This window comes from Crinia signifera, chromosome 1 (assembly GCF_055691185.1).
Source record: "Crinia signifera chromosome 1, ASM5569118v1, whole genome shotgun sequence".
In the NCBI taxonomy this organism is placed as follows: Eukaryota; Metazoa; Chordata; class Amphibia; order Anura; family Myobatrachidae; genus Crinia; species Crinia signifera.
Window position 1 is genome coordinate 362,093,997 of NC_139217.1, and position 22,502 is coordinate 362,116,498.

Here is a 22,502-nt window from a genome sequence, read left to right on the forward strand (position 1 = left end):
ATGTCACTGGAGCTTCCAGTAAAGGGATTACCTTGTCAGGATAAGCAGGAGATGGAGGCTGGAGCCTGAGGCATCTGTGTGAGCAGGTATAAAATTTGTGCTGTGGCTGGGGGAATCTCCAGCAGGGCCGGGCACCGCAAGGCTCCGGGATCCAGCGCCATCTTGGGTGTGGAAGCGGTGCTGAGCTTTACTTTTTGAGATTTGTTAGAGCTGGGCATCGCCTCCAGGTATTGTCCATGTGCCTCTGATGCGAGGCGGGCTGCTGGGCTTTGGGGTGGAGTGTGATTGGAGGACGTAATTGCCGTGGGGAGTGTGTACTGAGCCAGTCGGGCAGCGGAGCTCACTTGCCTGCAGCCGGTCACATCGCCGCAGAAACCGGAAGTATTTGCCACGTACTATTTTACCGTCCTTTGTTCTCTTCAATGCAGTTATAGCCTTCCAGAGATAATGCATGGTGTTCAGAACTAACAAACAGTATTTTAGATGATTCTGTAACAATGAATCTGACTTTCCTTCTGCCTTTAAGTCCACTAATTTAAAAGGGGACTTTTTGTTAACCTTATAGTAACTGCTGGTGGTCAATTAAGAAGGAGAGGCTCCACCTGCAAATTCAGGGACACTGCACTCAATCAACGGTCTCTGCCCAGTTCATTAATGGGTAATGCATATAGAGCAGACACGTTCATCCCCATGAAAGCTATAAAAAAATAAAAGTATTCAGACCATTACTTACAGATTGTGCTGATGAATGAGAACAAACAGCCCATTTAGTGCGAGAAGGCTTATAGCTCCACCTAAGCAAAGCAAGAAAATACAGCAATTTGTTATAAATGCCAAGAGGTTGCCAGCAGGACAGTGCAAATACACAGACATTTACAAATCGTATTGCGGCTTACCAACTTCATAGGCTGCTGTAAGGAAGTCTATCATTAGTGTGGGCTTGCTCATGTGCGGTAATATAGACTCATGCAGGATTAAAAGCACCTTTTTGTACAGACTGACTGGGAGCTGGAAAGGTAAAACATGTCAGTACTAATAAGCATTTAAGGATGAAGTTATTTATATTAATAAAACATATGGAAAGGAAAATCTGTGACCCAACACAACTGTATGATCACATGTAGGAATGACAGATTTACTTTGTGCTTTAGGAAGCTCATCCAGACTCTCTCGAATAGCCTTTTGTGTTCCTGAAAAGAAAACAAATGGTTACTTTAAGTTAAAACAATGAAGAAGAATTGTACACACAACACTAGGACCGGATTTACCTTTAATTTTGATGGCTTCCAGTCATCACATTTTTCTAAGTTAAAAAGAAATTTGATAGTGAATTACATATATTCCATTATTCAAAGAACATAATTCCAAATCTAAAATGGTAAGTATAATAGTTAACTGCAGTCACTTCTCTTTGGTTTAGTTTAGAGGACTGGAAAAATACATTTTCCTTTCTTTAACCAACACATTAGACTGTTTAGTGAATAGAGCAAACATGGCAAACGCTAGAACTGGGGAACAATCAACTGTTGTCAGGGATTTAAAAGCAAAGTTTGATCAATTGTGTGCTCCTGATCATGATATAATATGCTTATTTTTCAATTGGCTCTAGTTTTTGAGATATGTAGAAGTTTAACATTTATGAAAAATTAAATAATGTTAAATAGTTAAAAAGATTTAATTATTTTATTCTGATAAAATTTGATTTGTAAAATGTTATAAAAAGACACAGGATAATTACCGTATATACTAGAGTATAAGCCGATTTTTTCAGCACAATTTTATGCTGAAAAAGCCCCCCTCAGCTTATACTGGAGTGAGGGTCCCAGGCAGGGGTTAAAGTGGGCCATTCACCAACCAACAGCAGGGCAGCAATGCAAGAGGAGAGTGCAGCCTGATGGGCATGGCTTCTCTCTGCCTCCCTCCAGAAGAAATGTGGTACTCTGCTCCCATATCCGAGTGTCCCCCCCCCCCCCCCCTTATCTCCCCCGGACACTGAAACCAGTCATGTCCGGAGCCCTGCCAGCCGCAACCCCCTCCCAGCCTGTTGCTGGGGAAAATCATCAGCAGAGTCCTCATTGCCGTCGCCACATCCCCCCACCGCTTACTCCCTGCAGCCAGAGAATGTGATCATATGCATCCCCCCTTTCCCATGCCCGGCACTCCCTGCTGCTGGGCAAAGTCATTATATGCAGCCCAGCGGCTGCGCCGCATCCCCGGACCCCCGCCTGGCACTCCCTGCTGCTGAGGAAAGTCATTAAATGCCACCCAGCGGCTGTGCTGCATCCCCCCTGACCCCTGCCCAGCACTGTCTGCAGATGGGGGAAATTTACGTAGAAAGTTTCACCGAACTCCCTTCCCATGTTGATTACAGTGCATCTGACCGCAGGAGAAGGAAGCGAAGGCCCAGCTGAACTCCATGCGGCTGCTGGGGAGATCTAACCTTCTACCCAGGTGAGCTGGAGAGGGGAGGGCGGTAGTTACTGTATAACTGCAATACAGTGGCAATTATGTGTATAAGGGACACTGCTATATATTCTAACATGAATATGGGTCACTAAGTGAGGTGCACAATGTGTGTGTCAGTGTTCCCCTATGCAGTGTGTGTGTGTGTGTGTGTGTGTGTGTGTGTGTGTGTGTGTGTGTGTGTGTGTCTCCGTGTGCCCCTAAACCCTGTGCATTTCCCACCCTAGGATTATACTCGAGTCAATAAGTTTTCCCAGTTTTTTGTGGTAAAATTAGGTGCCTCGGCTTATACTCTAGTATATGGGGTAAATAATTAGGTTAGGAGGCTAGTAGAACCGTATTTTGTAGGATTCTCTTTTGTATTCTTGCTGCGGGTAGTCCCTCTGCAGACTCTAACAGTAATCGGCTGTCATGAGACAATCCCACCTTCCTTGATATCCTGGTCGAACCGTTCACCCTATTCTTTGCTTAGATCTCCTAGATTGGATGTGAAGTGATCTAAAGAGCTGTTCAAAAAATGTACATGTGACATACCGAGTTACACATAAAATTGCATGAATCAAATAACAAAATAAAAGATCAGAAAAAGAGCCTTAATAGGTTTCCTGAACTGATAATATACTGGACCTCCACAGGGTCTGATCAGAATATGCGTTAAATAGATGTCCTGGTAGATCAGTGGTTCTCAAACTCTGTCCTCAGGACCCCACACAGTTCACGTTTTCCAGGTGCACTCAATACCGATTGACACATTTTAAAACATCCACAGGTGGAGCAAATTTTTTCCCTTGATTCTGTGAGGAGACCTGCAATACATGCACTGTGTGGGGTCCTGAGGACCAACTTTGAGAACCTGTGCAGTAGATTATACAGCTAGTGGGGATAACCGGGCAGATTTATGTCAGTTTAAAGAACTCCATTTGGATTATTGCAAGGGGTACACAAAGCGAACAATGGTGGAAACAACTCCCTCGTTGAGTGTATGTAATGGTGCCTGGTGGTGTCCTTTTGAGGCGTGCTGGTCCGGAGAAAAAAAAATCTGGTTTCTGAAGGAGTGGAGTAGCAGTATCTGCTCAGCTCTGCCCTCTCTCCTGCAGTCTGGGAGCTCCCTAAAAGATTTTAATACTGCAGCTTTCCATTAAAGTTAGCAGCCTGTGGAGGTGCAGTTTATTATCATCAACTCATGAAAACTATTAAGGCTTTTTTTATGATATTTTATTTTGTCATTTGATGCATGCAATTTTTATATGTGTATTTTTACATTGAAGTAATTTGTTATACCTAGACGCATTATATTTTATTTATACAACTCAGTATAGCGCAAGCGCTGTTCTACTTTGTTTTTTTCTAATTCCTGACAGTTGTCTGCCTTGTGCTTGCCTAAAAAAATTTGGAACAACAGACACATAACTCATCCTTGTTTCAGATTAGGTTTCAATCATAGATACGGTAAAATTTGGATCAGTCACTATTTTCTGTGGGCCTTTACAAAATTCCTGCCTTTATATTTTCAATACTAACAGATGGAAATGTGCATCAATTATACATGAAAAAAATCACCTGATCTGTCCAATGCTGTCACACACTTTTCTATAGAGAGGCGGCAGTACGATTTATTTCCTGTTGATGAAGGGCTAGCTTCTTCTCTTGGAGGCCATAAGGTTTGCTGCCAGTGCTTTTGTTTTGCACGACTATCTTATAAGCATATGTGACACGAATACTTATAAAGTATATCCACTTTGCTGCCCAAGAAGAAATTTTTCCATTTTGAAATCAACACAGACCACTGATGCTGAGAATAAGCAATTTAATATAGTAACATTCGGCTCAAGACATTGCTTTTCTTGAAGTCCGGATGCTAAAAGCTCAGCTCCATCTTTCAATAAATTCAAGTTACAAATTAAATCCTTTAGGTCGTTTTGAGAAAATTTGTTTGAAGTAAAGGAACTTTCTTCAAACTGTCAACTGTGTTGTCAGTTTCACCAGATGAAATTAACATTTCCACATCATCACATTCAACTTCAAAGAACTGAATGATGGTACAGGTAAATGTTCGCTATGTAGTATTGGTTGTTTTGCAGAATTTATACTTTGGTATTCCTAAATGAATTCATACCCTTCACATTTACAGCACATAAACAGCAGTCACTCAAGTGATCTTTTGGTTCACACCATAGCATAGGTATGTTGACATTAAGTACTTTTCGATCACCTTTAGTCCACGCAGTTACAAACTTTTAAAAGGAACCCAATTCTCATCTTACTGGCTTATGTGACGTCCAAAATAAGCATGATACGCTTGTTTTATGAATACAATGAATACAATTAATTCTTTATTTTGCAAAACTGTATTTGCCACTTATATAACAAAAAAAACGGTACTTATGTAGTATCTGGGCGTCCGATTTTGTGATTGTATGCCTTACGTTAAGGCATACAATCAGATGCGATGCGATTCGATGCGATTTTGCATAGGATTCAATGTTAAGAAGGTCCTGTTCATTTCCCCACTATCCAAGTGGGCATAGAGTTGATTTTATATAGCGTGGCGAGCGCAGCGAGCCACCGAGCCCAAAGCGTGCCCCGCGAGGGGACGCATATTTCTTAAAAAGTATTCTGTGTCCCCTCGCGGGGTGGGCTCGGTGGCTCGCTACGCTTGCCACAGGTTTATATCCAACTCCATGCCCACTTGGATAGTGGGGAAAGGAAAAGGACCCCTTTTTCCCATTGAATTCTATGTTAAAATGGACTCAGACCATTTTAACATTGAATCCTATGGAAAAATCTTGACCATCGCATCGCATACGATTTGGTCGCATGCGATGCGATTTCTAAATCGGACGCCCAGATACTACATAAGTACCAGAAAAACATCAGGGTTGTTAGTACACCATCAGTTTTCACACAGTGAACTAAAACAAAAACCAAGGACGTACTGAACAAAACAAGCCCAACCTGGAAATTGGTTGTGGAGGGACAGAGAGAGGGCCGAACAAAAGAACAGGAAGGGTGTCACTGAAGCCCCGTACACACGGGGGGAGATATATTGCTAGCAATATATTGCTGACCAATATATTGCCCAGTGTCTCCTTTGCATCAGCGACCAGAGATGGTCGCTGATGAAAAGGAACCTCTGCTGGCGGTGCCGCAGAGGTAATTAGCTGGTTGCAGGAGCTTGCGATTAGAAAGGGGCTGAAAACGGGAGCACGCACCCGGCGATTTATCGCCGGGGCACACTCCCAATCACTGGCAATATGGTCGCCAGCGACCATATTTCCAGCGATTTCAGCCCCTATCGCCCCCGTGTGTACACAGCATCAGTCCACTCCATTGCTCCTCCTTGTATGCTGGGAGGAGGTGTGGCTGTGGTCTGAGCATGCCCCTGCATTTCACTTCCATGCCTTCTCCCAGCATCAAAGTGACTACCAGCTATGTTATCACAAATAAAAAGATTCTTGTTATTGTTAAATGAAGGTAGCTGTTAAAAATAACAAAATTAAGTATTTTGTTAAGTAAATTGATCAAGACAATTAAGGTACTTCTAAACGGACAAAACAACTGCATTTTATAATTTGTCATCATTTGAAATCATTCAATTGAAAACTGAAACCAAATCAATTATAGCGAAGATCAAATGCGAAAATAGGACCTGTGAGTAGTAACAAACCGATCGTAGATCCATGGCAAGAACAAATATATTTTTTTGTTCCATGGTAATATTTTAGGTACCCTCATCTACAATACACCACTGATCCTTGGGTTTATGTTTCTAACCAAAGTGAAGAACTGTTCCTAGAGAAGTCAATTTTCTTTTATGACAGCGCAAGTTCATTTTGGCCCAGTTACAATTACCCCAAAATCCCAGTAAGAAAGTATGTGTGTTACCTGCACCAAATTCACATATGACAGAGTGCCTTCCTAAATTATACCAAAACACAGATCTAGAACTCATGTTTTTCAAAAGAAAGTAATCTTATGCACTAGGCATTAGTTACTGAAGACCGAACACTTATCAGGCCTAGCAGACACACCAGCGGAAGGAGAGCGGTACAAGAACCCAAGTACCTTAGAACCACACTGGGATATAAAGGGACAAGCCACAACATACAGATGTATCCTCCTAAATTCTTTTTGCAGTCTTTTTATCATCCTATCTAGCACCAAACATCTTTTTGTGCAATCTTTTACATGAAAATGCATCTTATTTGCATTGCTATGTGAATTGGACACTCAAGCAGCATCAGCTGATTGAAAGGATATGCAGCATTCCTAGATTCGGTATGCGGCTGTATCTGCATACAAAATGCTGTATTAAAGTGCTTTTCAGGAAATATAATTAGCAGAGCTACCAGCTCACTCCCACCAGGCATCTTATATCGTACTTAGTCTAAATGAATGAGGACACATCTTTATAATGACAATGTAAATAGAACGGTGTATAATAACCCTTACCTTTCTGTTCAATCAGAAAATTTGACAATTCACTCTCAGTAGGCATATTAATGGATGAAAGGAGGCAAAATACATTGTTCTGGAAAATAGAGATTAAAGGCTGGAAGAAAGAAAAACAAAAAGAAGAATAAATCTATTATAGGCTCCAGGACATTTCTGAAAGTTTTAAACAGAGAAATTTGGCAAGTGAATCGGTGACCCAGCAGGGAAGAGGGGAAACTGTTCTGGTTATAAGTCCCCAAATTGTCAATCCCAACCGTTTCTGGTCGGGATCAATGTCTTTAACCTTGAATACTCCTCCGATTCCCCAACCCAGACATCAGGGAATGATTATGCCAATTTGTAGCAGGGGGAGACATGGGCGGGAACACAACAAAATAGAAACGAAACTATGCATCCAGTTTTTAGCAAGAAAGAAAGAGGGGAAAATGTATGCATAATGCAAACCGCTATAGTATAGGAAATTTATATTTATTAAAATTGTTTATGATTGAGATGATGGTACTTGTGTATTATCACGGCACCCACGATATTCAGTCGTATGGCATTGTATTCTATTTAAAATTGTATACCATTGTATATGGCATACAATGCAATGAGATGCGATTAGGTGCTTACAATATTAAATGCACCCCCACGCCACTGCCACTATCAACGCCAACCCGAAGCGTGGCGAGCGCAGCGAGCCCACGAGGGGCGGCGGTACGCGTCCTCCGACCTTTTCATACCCCCACTATCCACGTCGGCGTGGAGTTAATTTTATATAGTGTGGCGTGGTGAGCGCAGCGAGACACCGAGCCCGAAGCGTAGCGAGCCCCGCGAGGGGCCGCGCAATAATTCACATGTATTCCGCGTCCGCTTGCCACACTATATAAAGTAAACTCCACGCTGACGTGGATAGTGGGGGTATGAAAAGGTCGGAGGACGCTTACCGCTGCGCTCGCCACGCTTCTGGTTGGCGTTGATAGCACGGGTGGTGTAGGGGTGCTTTTAACATTGTAAGCACCTATTATGGTGCTTATACAATTATTTATCTTATAGGGGGCACGATTAACATTGAAAGCACCCATTAGGGTGCTTATACAATTTAAAATCTTATACCATTGTATATGCCATACAATTCGATGGTATACAATTTGAAATTGTATAACATCTGCTAACATTGTATCGCATACCATCATATGCCTTATGGTATGCAATGGGCGCCGTGATAATACACAAGTACCGAGATGATTTACCAATACATTTTTATAATATATACGTGTACATATATTATACACACACACACACACACACACACACACACTAAAAGCGTCAACATTTTCAAGCTTAACCAATTTAGAAACAATCAGGGCATGTGGGTGCAACTCATTACCACTATACCTCTTTTGCGTGCTGCAGGACACGTGCGCTGCGCTCATTGATCGTCGTCATGCTGTAATACCGGACATCATCATATTCCAAATACTCTTGGAATCGGTGAATTAAAGGGGAAGAATCTTTATCCTCCTTTAATAAGCCATCTACAAGTAACTGAAAATAAAGAAGTGTAAGCTTACAAGCAATAAGAGGATAACAAGAAAGGCCCATCCTAGAAAAGGCTTACTTTTAACAAGGGACGCGGAAACCGGTAATTAGCTTTCCACTTGGCGCTTTCCAAAGGGAATTTTCCTTCTAGCTGGACAAACTTCATAAGTGTGCACAGTGAGAGCTCCTTCAGAATATAGAGAAAATACAACAAATAAAAAAACAACCCAAGCCAATATGGAAATAAAAATACCTTATGCAGTGCCTATAAATAAGTTATCATTCCACAGAGTTATTCTAGCACTAACTGGAATGTTATACTGACCTGAACTTGGAAAGAAGTGTGACTCAAAAGCTCCAGCAGACAGGACACACAGCCGTTGTAACGGTGCCTCATCCATATTTTATATTTCTCTTCTGCGCTCAGTGATTCTGGTCATAGAATAAGTATTTAAGGACATGATAGAGGATTGTAGGATAGGTACAGCGCATGATTATAAGACAAATTAAAAAAATAATTTACAAAAAGAAAGTTGAAAATCCTTTAATATGAAGGTGGATGATTTGGAGAAAGCATCAGCGGTCTTCAGCTCACAATACTAAAAATGGATATATACATTGCAGCAGATAATTTTAGGTACACTAGCAGACATAAGGGGAGATTAAAGGGGGTATTCAGTCTGGGATTTCAACTGTCGGAAAAGTTCCGACAGCCGAGTGCTGGAAAGTCCAAGGACTGTCGAAAACGGCCGATGATGGTCGAAAAAGGTCAGTGAATTTGGCAATCCACTGCCTTTTAAGTTGGTTCTGTTTTAACGGAAACTGCCTTTCTATGCTGTCAGCCTCCATCTCCTATTCAATGCTGCAGTTTCTATTTCCGCAGACAGAAATAGCGGCTGGGAGTGAATACTGCCCTAAATTCTCTGCTGTTTGCCTCGTGGATTGCACATGTGGTCAACCTAGACAACAAAGGGGTTATTTCCCTAATACAAGAAGTTACACTGCAGGTTATGTCTACCTGGAAGGCTTTCATCTTCGGATGGAAGGTCCCCAATATAGAGCTCTCCCTTTTCCAGCAGAGACTCAAAAAGTTCAGAGCATGTTTGAATTGCAGCTTGAACATCATCTTCATTTTCAGACTACCCAAAGCAAAGACAAAAACACATAACTCAGTAACACAGAAGGTCGCAATTCCTAGGGGAAAAAAAAATCTATCTTAGCGAGCACACTTGCTGTAGTTGACGGGATGCCGGCAGTCAGAAGCCCAGCAATGGAATCCCAACTCGGAAAGCCCATAAGTATGCCAGGAATGGTTAGGATTAGTTTAGTTGCTTTTTTCTGTTGGGGTTAGGGTAGTCAGGATGCTGGTGTCAGCATTGTAGCCATTGGCATCCTAACTACCGGTATCCCATACCCAATCCTTATATAGCGCAGACATATTATGCTGCGCTTTACAGATTTTTTTTTTAAATATGAAGTCAATTAAACTACCAGTATGTTTTTGGATTATAGTAGGAAACCTCATGCAAACTCTGGGAGATCATACAAAATCCAGACCCATTTTGGCCTTGGTTGGACATAAAAACTACCTGTAAAAAAAAAAAAAAAAAAATCATGTATGACACACTATGCTGACCTGGTCTCAATATGTTTACTGTAGATGATCTCCTACGAATAAAACACTTAAAGGTCTACAAATATGTACTCTAGGGTGTGTGTAAATCAATTATAACTAAAGGAGTCTGCCTAATATGTGCTTAATATCAATTTTAAAACTACAGGTGCTGCATGGCACCATTGGCGATATGTACTTTAGTGGCATTTATCATGTTGTTACAGCCCTTCTTTTTCTCCTCCAGCAATGGCAATATGTAAAATCTCAGCTGACAGAGAGAAAACCGCCTCCAGTGATCTGTGCAAGGACTTATAGAGTACCAGTGTTGTGTCTTACCTCCTGGCCAGACCACATGCATGATCTCGCTGAATTGCAAGCTCTTTTGCACAGCCCGGACCCCACAGAAATTGCTGCAGGTATAGCCCCATACTGGCGGGGGATCGCTGAAAACAAGGGACCCTCGCGCAGGCCGCTCACCCTATTCAACATTCCAGGGGAATCCTTGCTGTCAGAGGATGGCAAGGATTCCCCCAAACAGCAAGGCTCGGGGCTAATGTACGAGCCTCGTTGTTTTAGAGGCCGCAGGTGCCGTTTCCACCTCGCTGTAAAAACCCAGCGAGGTGGAAACGGTGTGTGTAGGGGGGTCAGTTGAACACTGCTCACTGTCACAGCTCTAAAAAAGCATTGAATATACCCCTAATACTGTACCGTACAATTCAGATGTTTGCAGATGTGAGATTTAGCTATGTTAACTGCTTTCATAACGAACTTCAGTGTCATATAGCATTGGTTATAGTGCTTTAGTCACTTGTGTCTCCCCCATATTGATTTTAATAGACATGCATGAGTTGTGCCTACTTTTATTAATCTTCCTTCCGATGATAGTTGTTACGCAAATGGCAGCACTAAATTAAATATATTTTGAATCCTATTATCAGGCAAAGTAATTATTCAAGCAGAGGGACAGACTATTTTCTGCAAGATGTTTTGTGATTAATACAGGTTAATCTGGGTCGTATTTTCCAATGCAGTGATTTACAGATTTAATCCCTAATTAGGAGTCTGTAAGTGTTTCTAGATTTTACACTTATATACGTAGCACATTCAATATTTCACATGTATGATATTTATGCCTATTAAATGTTATCGGATTATAATAAAAGCAAGAATTGTAATACTTTGGCAAGAAGCAGGGAGATCCTTTTTACTCAAGGGGCGTATTCAATGCCGTGGGCAAGTGGGCTTCCTGCCTACTGTCACCACTCACCCTGTCAGTATTCAATGCACCCCCCCCCCCCTCCCCCTCATGCGCCAATTCCCCCTCACTCCGTTTTTTGAGCGAGGGGGAATCGGCGTATGCAGCTCTAGAAGCAGCGAGACTCGCGGCTAAATACAACGGGTTCGCTGCATTAGCCGCGGGACTCGCTGTTTGGGGGGATCCTCGCCGTCCTGTGAGGATTTCCCCAGAACGTTAAATAGGGCAAACGGGTTAAACAGTGAAGATCGCTGGTTTTCTGCAATCCTTACTGTTTAACCCCCTCGCCGGCCGCATTGAATACCTGCAGTATTCACAGAGCAACTGGCAGTGCACCAACTACTATTAGGGAACTAGTTGTTTCCAGGAAAGTAAAAACAGAATTTTTGTCCCCCATAAGCATTAGGTGAAGTTAATTTACGTATAATGCCCATCTGCATATATTAGCCACATACAACATGTACAAGAGACCAAGTTTCAGAGTAGCAAAATTAGCCGGGTGAAATCGGCTATTTCCTCTACACTGTAGTGTGTAACTTCTGGTCCCTTCACAGTATGTGGCTAAACATGCAGATGGGAGTGGGAATAACACGTTATCATGCTACTAATAACATAGACCACGCTGTACAGACCGAGATCGCCTACACACCCTAGCCAATAGTACATGCCTTATTCTGCTCACATGCACACGTGTTATCATTTTACCTGCAGATACTCAAGTATATCGAACACAGAGTTGGCATTTGCCCGGCTCTGCAGCACATCCCCGAGTTTCGTGCTTAGTTCTTGTTTTACTGTGTCCCCATCACTGCACCGAAGCCGCCTCACACGTTTTCCCATGCGCGCAGCCATCTTGTCGTACCCTTAGGTTCCCATCCTCATCACGTGTGCTACTGCTACCTAGCAGCACCCACCGCGCATGCGTGTTCAGCTATACTTATCTACGCATGTCAGACACGCATTGAATATTTGAATGAGCACCATCGTTCTTCTCTGCAGTCCTATGTACTTGGACAATTCACTCACCCCATCCACAAGTTCTGCTGATACTTGCTTTCTGGATAGCTGCAATGTCGCATCCTGTGTAACTAGCACGTTATTGTTGTGAGTAGTTTGCATGCGGCAGGAAACTATAACATGACCCACTCCAGGAGGGACACTTTGCGCTGTTTCTGGACTTCCCTAAATGTATGATTGCCGTCACCTGTGCCAAGCAGCTAAATGGGTAAGAAAGGTGTTTCCACACAAGTGATGTCAAATACATTAAGAGGGAAGTTCAGATGAAACAGAGCATTCTGTCTAGGGATGACCATCGATGATTCAGAATCATCGATGGTCCATGGCCGATGTCTAATACTTTTGCCATCGATGGGGGAGATCCAGATGGTTTCCCTCCATCGATGGAACAGTATCGATGCCTTTTTTTTTTTTTCAAAGTGCCGGGACACGGAGCATAGCTCCGCCCCCTGACACCCGCGAAGCCCCGCTCCCTGTGTTTTGATTGGCCCGCAGGCCAATCAACCAAACACAATGGATGACCATCGATATGTAAAAATATTGATGGTCAGCCATTGCATAGTTTAGCACTATCGATGGCCAGTTGCAGAATTGCCATTGATGGTAATGTCAACGATGGCCATCTCTAATTCTGTCCCTCCTGAAGAGAGTCATGTTGGGGGGGATCAAACAATGTCTAGTTAGACACCAAAAGGTCAACATGAAAAGATTGACATGAGTTTTTCACATTTTGTGACAACATCTGTTGACTTGAACTCCCAACTAGCGTAGCGCTTTGTTTGCCATAGTTTGAACAGGTTGCCTTGCTCAGCACACTACAGCATACCTCCCAACATGATGCCTGCCAGGAGGGCAACAATGTACTCTTCCTGGACTTCCCTTTTAAGGCCCCCATACATTAGTCCGACTTGTCCTAAGGACAAGTCGGACCTGATTTCCCCCTGCAGCTCCCCGGGAGGGGGACACACGATTAGACACTGATGTGCCAAGTTTTGCAAATGATACATCGCATGGGATGTATCATTTGCAACTCCCGGTGAGCTACAAGGTGGAGGGAGCAGGGGGGCAAGGGACATCCAGGTGGCGGGTGGAGGACGCTGCAAGGTGGCTGGGGGGGCGCTGCAAGTAGCCCAGAGGCAGAGGACGCTGCGGGGGACACAGGCGGCAGTAATGTAGAGGCAGGCAGGGGGAGCTGGGAGCTGTCAGCGCTGGAGAAAAAAAAAGCCCATACAATGAATGGGCGGCCTGTGATTGGCTGAGCGCTCTCTCAGCCAATTGCTGACTGGCTGAGAGAGCGCTCAGCCAATCACAGTCTGCCCATTCATTGTATGGGCTTTTTTTTTTCTCCAGCGCTAACAGCTCCCGGCTCCCCCTGCCTGCCTCTACGTTACTGCCGCCTGTGTCCCCCGCAGCGTCCGCTGCCTCTGCGCTACTAGAAGCGTCCCCCGCCCCCCCCCCCCCCGCTCCCTCCACCGGACGGAGCATTGACAGCTCCCTGCTCCGGCTCCCCCTGCCCATCTCCCTCACCAGCATCCGCCGCCTGTGTCCCCTGCCCGGCTGCACATAAGATTTAGCACGGGACCGCGCATTGGGTCGGACCGGGTGTCTATACCTGCGATTTGGCCCGATTTCACTGCCCGATCCATCTGAATCGGGACCAAATCGCATAGCCTATGGGGGCCTTTAAAGTAGGATTACCATCCCCTGTGGTGAGACACCACAGGGGATGGTAATCCTACTTTAAAAGGGAAGTCCAGTCTAATCACTAACCTGATTAAAACAGGAGATGACAATCATAAATGAAGAGGAAAGTCCAGAAACAGAGCATTGTGTCGGCCATGTTGGGAGCTATGCTACAGTTCCCAGTTGCAGTTGCTGGGTTCGGCACACTTTATCATTCCCAATTGTATTCCACATGTATCGCAAAGCATGAAAAAGACCCAACAAAATAAAAATATGTAAAAAACTGATGTTGACCTTTTCATGTCAACCATTGCCTTGTCAACTTTTGCTTGTGTCAACCTTTTGTCAATGTCAACTTAGTTCCCATTGATTGTATAGTGTCAATCTATTATCCAGATACCCCCCAGGGGATCACATTCTGTCAGTTGTGTTGAACTCCTGCCTCAGAGCACTTAGGGGTCCAGTTAACACTAAAATGTGTTTCTGCATGTTCACAGTAGAATACATTTTTGCAAAATTTCATCAACTCTATAAAGTGCAGCTTTGAGAACCCTAGAGATCGTAGCAGTCATTCCTGTGGTTTTCTTTATTTAACAAGATCAAAAATGTTGCTTTTGGGACTTTGGCTGCAGTGAGTTATAACCGTTAAACAGCTATTCCATTGGCGGAAACCGGGGATGGAAAAGGATTTTGCAATACCTCTCTGTTAGGCTGAAATGACAAAGGCCATCACAGATTTTTCATAAAGTGGGGCAGATGTAATAAGCCTGGCAAAGAGATAAAGTAATGCACCAGTCAATCAACTCCTAACTGTCATTTTTAAAACATAGCTGATAAGAGGTGTGGTATTGGGGTCCGACGGTCAAAATCCTAACTGCTTGTACTAAGACAGTGGGGTAGCACAAAGCAGCCACTTGCAGGTTCAGTGGCTCACCACAGGTTCTGTTTTCCCTCTATGGAGGTCGTGGACCTCCACAAGGGAGAATAACCCCTGCAAGTCTGGATCCTGACTGGGTTTTAACAATCGGTCTACTGGACTTCCGCTTCCGGCATGAAGGAGTGAGCAACCTCCTTCAGAGCTCCGCTGATCACGCTGATCCCATATACCGGCAACCCTGTCTGCAGACAACAGATCGAGATCCCGGTCTCCTAGAAGAGTCCAGGACGCAATGGACAAAAGTCGGGGCCAAACCATGTCCTCCAAATCACCGCCGCAGCCGCAATCACAACGGCAGGAGAAGAGGAAGGGGGAACAAAACATGGCGCCTGCTGACGGAGACGCCCTGCAAGGTACGCCAGCACATAAAAAACCTATTCTGGGAAACACAACAGACCCCACAGAAATAAGGGCTGGGATGGATGCGGCACCTCTGTCATATAATGACATAACCACAGCTATAAATAATACAATGCAACCACTGCTACAAAAAGCAGTAAGCGCCATTACAGATGAAATAGCTAAACTTACTGGGCGCATAACACATGCAGAGTCCCGGATAGGGGCTAATTCAGATGACATCCACTCCTTGCAAGGAGCTGTAAGAGCTCTGGAGCTAGACAAAAAACGCCTGAAAGATGGTCTAGAAAACGCAGAAAATAGAGCACGCAGGAATAATTTGAGGATAACAGGAATACCAGAATCTATAAAAGGACCTCAGTTGGAGTTCTTTATTAAAAACACGCTGCCGGAATTGCTACAAGTAAACCAGCAATGTGCAGACATGGTGCTGGAGCGTGTTCACAGGCTGGGACCGTTAACCACACAGGAAAAATCCAGACCAAGAGTTGTCATATTTAAGGTGTTAAATTTCCTGCACAGACAGGCTATCTGGTCAGCGTCACGCAAAAAAAACCCCATTACTTGGGAATCACATGTCTTGAGGATATTCCAAGACTTCTCAATAGAGCTCTCAAAAGCCAGACGGGCCTTTGCCCCAGTGTGTGCAACCCTGGCTAAGGAAAACCGAAAATTCTTTCTTATCTATCCAGCAAAACTGAGAGTTTTCTCTGGATCCTCATTTAGAGACTTTGAATCCCCAGACGAAGCCACTAAATATGTCACCAAGATGCCATCAAGGAGAGAGGAGGGAGACATTGCCGATATATCGGAGGGGTGATGCTAACTGATCCCAGAAAAGGAAAGGGAAAAAGGAACTCACTTTAATAGCCTAACGGATTCCTGATAGCAAACTGCAACTAAAAGCAGAAATAACGCTATTGCTGGAATGAGTTTTTTCTGGATTGAGTATCTTTCTATTCTAAATATTTGAGTGAAATGTTTTACCGTGATAGTTATATATTTCTAAATGCTTGAAGTTTATACTACGAAATATATGAGAAATTAAGTTTATAAAAGTTGGTAAACAGAGGTTTAAGATGATAAGCAGACATATAGCTATATTATACAAAAAAAAAAAAAATATTAAAAATTAAAAATTATAAATTAGAAAAATTATTATAGATGGGATGGACGTGAGCAGAGGGGGCTATGCTGATTCTTACTCTGCCATTTTTGAGCTGCTTCTGCCCTATGCTTGTATAGAGCAGGAGACAACTTAAACGGAAGTTCTAGTTAGTACTTAAAGTAGTTGCTCAACAGTCTTGTTTCTTTATGTTTTTTGTTATATGTGTGTCTTGTCTCTTCCCGTCATGTATTGCCCTATCCCTCCCTATTCCCCTTCCCCCCCCGGGCAAAATGCTGGTGCTCTATAAAACTACTAAACTTTAGATATGTCATACAAATTGGGTTCGTTAAACATTAGAGGAATTCATACTCCAGCAAAAAGGAGAAAACTTCTTATGTACTTGACAAAGCGTGGTGTGGAGCTTGTATGTTTGCAGGAGACTCACCTTTTGGCCCCGGAGGTCAAAAAACTGCAGATGCTTGGATGGGTGGTTCTGGGCTCTGCCAGCTTGAATTCTAAGTCATGTGGAGTAATTACGATGGCAAGAAAGAATATTGATATTCAGGTTGTCTCAACAATATCAGATCCAGGAGGGAGATATCTACTGCTGAATATTAAACTTGAGGGTAGAGAACTGGTCATATGTAACATATATGCCCCGACTCAGTACAAAAAAAGCTTCTTCACTAATTTGCTAGCAAAATTACATACTTTTGACCCAGCTAAACTAATAATATGTGGGGACTTAAATTTAATCACATCACAAATACTAGACAGATCTCCCCCGCCCAGAAAAATAACCCCCTTACCTAAATTAGGAGTTCCATACCTAACTAAAGAACTTAATCTGGTAGATGTGTGGAGGGCACATAACCCGACAGAGAAAGATTTTACGTGTCTTTCTCTGACTCATAATACCTGGTCAAGAATCGACTATGTGTTGGTAGCAGAACCATTATTCTCGGCTGCCTCTTCACCAACTATTTGCCCCCCCACATTATCAGATCATGGATTAATATATATCACATTGACTTTTAAATCCCCTGCTGATACAAAACCTATGTGGAGATTTCCATCACACCTAGCGCAGTCGGGAGAGTTGAAAGAACATTTGGCCATGGTTTGGAAAAATTTTAAAATTGAGAATGCTGAATACGCGCAAAATAATCCAATTATATTTTGGCAAACAGCCAAAACGGTGTTGAGAGGGGAGATCATTGCATATGTATCCAAAATTAAAAAAAAACAAAATGGCAAATACATTGAGTTACAAGCTAGACTCACTGATGCGTTTCAGAGATATAAACAAAACCCTACATCTTCAAATAGGGAAGCTTATCAATCGGCACAAACATGTTTTAATGAATATATGCAATTAATGGGAGATAAATATCTTTTTAATATAAATTCAAAGTTTTTTAAATATGGTAATAAAGTGGGGAAGTTGCTTACTAATTTATTGAATGGATCTAAACCCCGAGTATCAGTCTTACCGCTCCTGAAAGAGGACGATACCCTAACGACCTCAGATCAGGAAATTACTCAGATCTTGAGGAAATACTACTTAGAGTTATACTCGGCCCAGGATTCCACCCAGGCATCTGGCGGAACTGAGGAGGGAGAATATTCTGACCAAAGTGCACTACCATCCTACTGGGATACACTTAGGCTCCCACAAGTCCCAGAACAATTCTTAGCCTCCCTTGGTAGCCCCATCACTAAAGATGAAGTTAATTGGGCCATCAGCCATCTGAAATTGGCCAAGGCCCCTGGGCCGGATGGCTATTCGAATGAGTTCTTTAAAGTTATGGCCCCACATATAGTAGACTCTCTAGTAGCCACCTTCAACTCTATAATACAAAAAAGAAAGCTCCCTGATTATTTTTCGGACGCACTGATAAAAGTGATACCTAAAGCAGGACGAGATCTTAAGTTAGCTGCATCATACCGTCCCATTTCCTTATTGAACGTTGAGTACAAGGTATTCACGAAAATCATTGCAGAACGGTTAAAACCCGTGATGCCGCAAATAATTAATTCTGATCAGACGGGATTTATTGCTGGCCGACACTCGACTACCAATGTGAGGAGAGTCTTGGCAGCTATCCAAAAATCACATTCCTATACCAGAACAGATGGGGTCAATAACTTGGTCTTGGCCTTAGATGCCGAAAAGGCATTTGACCTGGTACTGTGGCCCCATCTGTTCAAAACACTAGAGAGGTTCGGATTCCCTCAGGAATTTATAGATGTAGTGCGCACCTTGTACTCAAACCCAAAGTCGACCATTGCATGTAATGGTATTATCTCTTCTCCATTTCAGCTGCAAAGAGGAACCAGGCAGGGGTGTCCCTTATCCCCACTCCTTTTTGCAATTGTAATCGAGCCATTAGCAGAAGCCATTAGAACGTCTCCACTGATACAGGGTATAAAAATAAAGAAGGAAGAACTAAAGATTGCATTATTCGCTGATGATGCCTTGGTATTTATTTCCAAGCCAGAAACCACCATACCAGCTCTTTTACACCTCATAGAGTCCTTTGGGAAAATATCAGGATTTAAGGTGAACCTGACAAAATCCGAATTGATGCCACTTGGGCACTGTGATATGGAAATACTAAAAACAATAGATATCCCATTCCCAATATCACAAACACATTTCAAATACTTGGGGGTATACATATGCAATGATCTCTCCCAGCTGTATGCACTCAACTTTCTACCTATAATAACACAGATGATAACCAAACTAGATGCGTGGATAGACCTCCCCATCTCGCTACTGGGTAGGATGGCAATCATCAGATCTATAGTGTTCCCTAAGTTACTATATCGCATGCAGATGCTCCCATTGACAATCCGAAACACAGAAATTAGTAAATTAGAATCAGCTTTTAATAGGTTTATATGGAAAAACAAAAGACCAAGAATTGCTAAAGATAAATTAAAACTCCCAAAAGCAAAAGGAGGGATAGACTACCCGGATATACAAATGTATACTCTAGCAATAGCTTTTAGATATATTGGAGATTGGATATTAAACAGATCCACCTATACAAATTATATACTAGAACAAGACGTATTCTCTCCCTACTCACCAGGGGCACTCTTACAGGCTAATAGGCGAGATGTCCCCTCTTGGATCTTACAACATATATTGTTCAAAGACACATTTGCAGCTTGGATACGAATTAATAAGATCTGTGGTGAAAATCCCAAAGTTACTAGATATATACCCTTATGGGGCAATCCCTCGTTCTTGCCATCGACTACTAATACCCACTTCACTATTTGGAAAGAAAAAGGACTGGACTCCGCAAACAAAATGTATGACCCAGGTGGGAATATGTATTCCTTTGCTGAATTATCAAAAATATACGACCTGCCTAGAACTCACCTCTTCATGTATTTCCAGGTGAGACATTTCGTCTCTATATACAAGCTCCACACCAATATGATCCCCTCTAAGATCACGCTTTCACAAGTAAATTCAATAGACACATTATTTTATTATATCGAGACTAATGTTTACAAATTGAAATGTTTATATCATTTACTTATTACAAATAGATTTGACAGTGACCCACTCTGGGCAACATTGAGAGATAAATGGAGGATGGACTTAAAATCTGAAATTACCACCGCAACACTAATGCAAGCAAACGAGAAAGCTATGAAAGTTTTAAAATCTGCGTACCTACAAGAAGTAGCCTTCCGGACACTTCATCGTGCATACATAACACCGCACCAACGTCGCCATATGGTATTAGAAGAGACGGGACAGTGTATAAAATGCAGAGTGGCAGTGGCTGATTTTTCACACTGCATGTGGGACTGCCATAAAGTGCAACGATTCTGGTGCAAAATGGTCTCGTTCATTAATGAAATTTTTACAACTAACTTCAAACCGGACCCGATGGCATGTATGGGACTTAACTTTCAGAACTGGAACATTGAAAAACTCAGAGGCCTAACGTTATTGCTACTGTATCTGATTGTAACTCTGGCAAGGAAATGCATTCTAACCTTCTGGACGAAAAAGGCCGCACCTCAACTGTCTACACTTAAACAAAAAGTTACTCAGTTACTATTTTTCGAACGGAAGTATGCAAAGTTAGACTTACATAAAGGTGTTTTTAAATTCTATGTAAAGTGGTCACCATATATCAATACTTTAGATGAAGCTACAAAGCTACTAATATCAACAAATTTAGAAGTACAGATGTCTTAGTGATGTTTAAGGATGATAGCCCACATGACATGAATGACATATATATAAGATCTAAATATACACCGACTCATGCCCAGGTCTTCCTTACCTGTCCTAACACCCCCCCCCCCCCCCCCCCCCCGCTCTCACCCCCCCCTCCACCCCACTATTCGTCCCCCCCTGACTCCGAAATTCAAAACTAACCCTACTTTCCCTTCCCTTTTAACCTATATCGTGTTTGTAATATGTTTGTCTTTGTACGTCAAGTTGCTAAGTGCAATTCACATATAATGTATGTTTTAGGAAAGTCACCGCAGGTACAGGTGAATGTCTTTGACTGATAGATCCCACTCCATAGGGTTAATATAATAACAACTGTATAGATCCAGATTGATGACATTGGAGTGGAGGAATTGTGACAACATCATTATGTATACTACAAAGTATATTGCAATGTCTTTATTGTACGTTTGACAGAAAAATCTAATAAAAAGATTTAAAAAAAAACACAATCGGTCTACTGACCGTCAGAATCCTGACTATCGGGAGGTCATCGGGCACCCGCTGATTGGCTTGAGCATTATCACCTTCTAATTTATCTCCATTTTCTCTCTTCACCAGACTTAATAAATCTGCCCCAGTGCATGGTACAAACCAGAATGTAAAGTGATAGCATAAGCCAGGGGTTCATAAACTTTTTTGAATCACGGCGCCCTAGAGCATCAAAATATTTTCAAGGCACCCCTAGGCCAAATGCTTGTTATCGAGAAATTCAGGAAAAAAATATTAAATTGTGTTTATATGTCACAGTTATCTGGTGAGGGACAGGATTTGCTTCTGTTTGTCAACATATATTATGATTGGCAGCCACGAGCACTGGTTTTGCCTGGTACATTGACCATAAATAATATGAATTGATCCTGGTCCACAAACCCAAGGCACCCCTGCAAGTGTCCTGAGGCACCCCAGGGAGCCTAGGCACACAGTTTGGGAACCACTGGCATAAGCTATCACTTCTTATTGATTTCTAGACATGCTCTCTCATAAATAGGCCCCTTAAGATCAAACTTACTATACTATTAATTTAAACCAGGGATGGGAAACATTTGGCCCTCCAGCCTTTGTTGGACTACACATCCCAGCATGCCCTGCTACAGTTTTGCTATTTGGCCATGCTAAATCTGTTGCAGGGCATGCTGGGATATGTAGTTCAACAACAGCTGGAGGTCCAAAGGTTCCCCATCCCTGCTTTAAACTATGATGCTCATGGATGACACAGGTATGTATGCATATCTGCCTGGACAGACACCTCCATCCCGGCATAGCCACTGTAAGAATTACCACCAGTCTGATTGCATCATCCAGGTAGTGACACATTACCATTTACTTACTATTGTTCATTACAGAACGGTCCAAACAGCAGGCAAAACAAATGCAGTGACAATTGGGGCTCTTATCACTGACAGAGAGAAGGATTGCACGGTGAATTTAACACCTATAAAAAAAAACTTCACTCCCCAGATGTTGGATCAGGGGTATTAAGTGTAAAAATCTATTGCTTTTTCTCCTCATCAGTGATATATATTACATGTATAATTTTTATTTTTCACATTTTTATTTCATGCCTATGTGTAGGTAGTACTCAAGTTAATGTCATTTTGATACCCGGGGGGGGGGGGGGGGGTTAGAATTTAACACATATTTGATGACTTAATCAGTACATAACTTCTCTATTAGTCAATATATCAACATGATCATAATGCTATTAGTGTACCACGTGCACTCGCCATGCTTCGGGCACAGTTTATATTCTCCCTGTAAGCCCATTGGGATATTATAGTATGAACAAGTCAGTTTTTGTAAAAAAAAAAAAAA

General features: G+C 42.5%; 1 protein-coding gene across 1 annotated transcript in view; it reads right to left on the minus strand.

The window, feature by feature from the left end:
- Positions 1-12,243, minus strand: part of NOC4L (nucleolar complex associated 4 homolog) — a 30,647-nt gene extending 18,404 nt beyond the window's left edge. Inside the window, exons 1-10 of the mRNA XM_083150050.1 lie at positions 12,018-12,243; positions 9,461-9,581; positions 8,768-8,874; positions 8,522-8,629; positions 8,299-8,448; positions 6,916-7,015; positions 1,269-1,303; positions 1,140-1,190; positions 897-1,008; positions 734-794 (exon numbers count right to left, since the gene is read on the minus strand). Coding sequence (XP_083006176.1) covers positions 734-794; positions 897-1,008; positions 1,140-1,190; positions 1,269-1,303; positions 6,916-7,015; positions 8,299-8,448; positions 8,522-8,629; positions 8,768-8,874; positions 9,461-9,581; positions 12,018-12,164 — 992 coding nt within the window. The 5' untranslated portion in view covers positions 12,165-12,243. The remainder of the gene's footprint in view (positions 1-733; positions 795-896; positions 1,009-1,139; positions 1,191-1,268; positions 1,304-6,915; positions 7,016-8,298; positions 8,449-8,521; positions 8,630-8,767; positions 8,875-9,460; positions 9,582-12,017) is intronic.
- Positions 12,244-22,502: the final 10,259 nt, after the last annotated feature.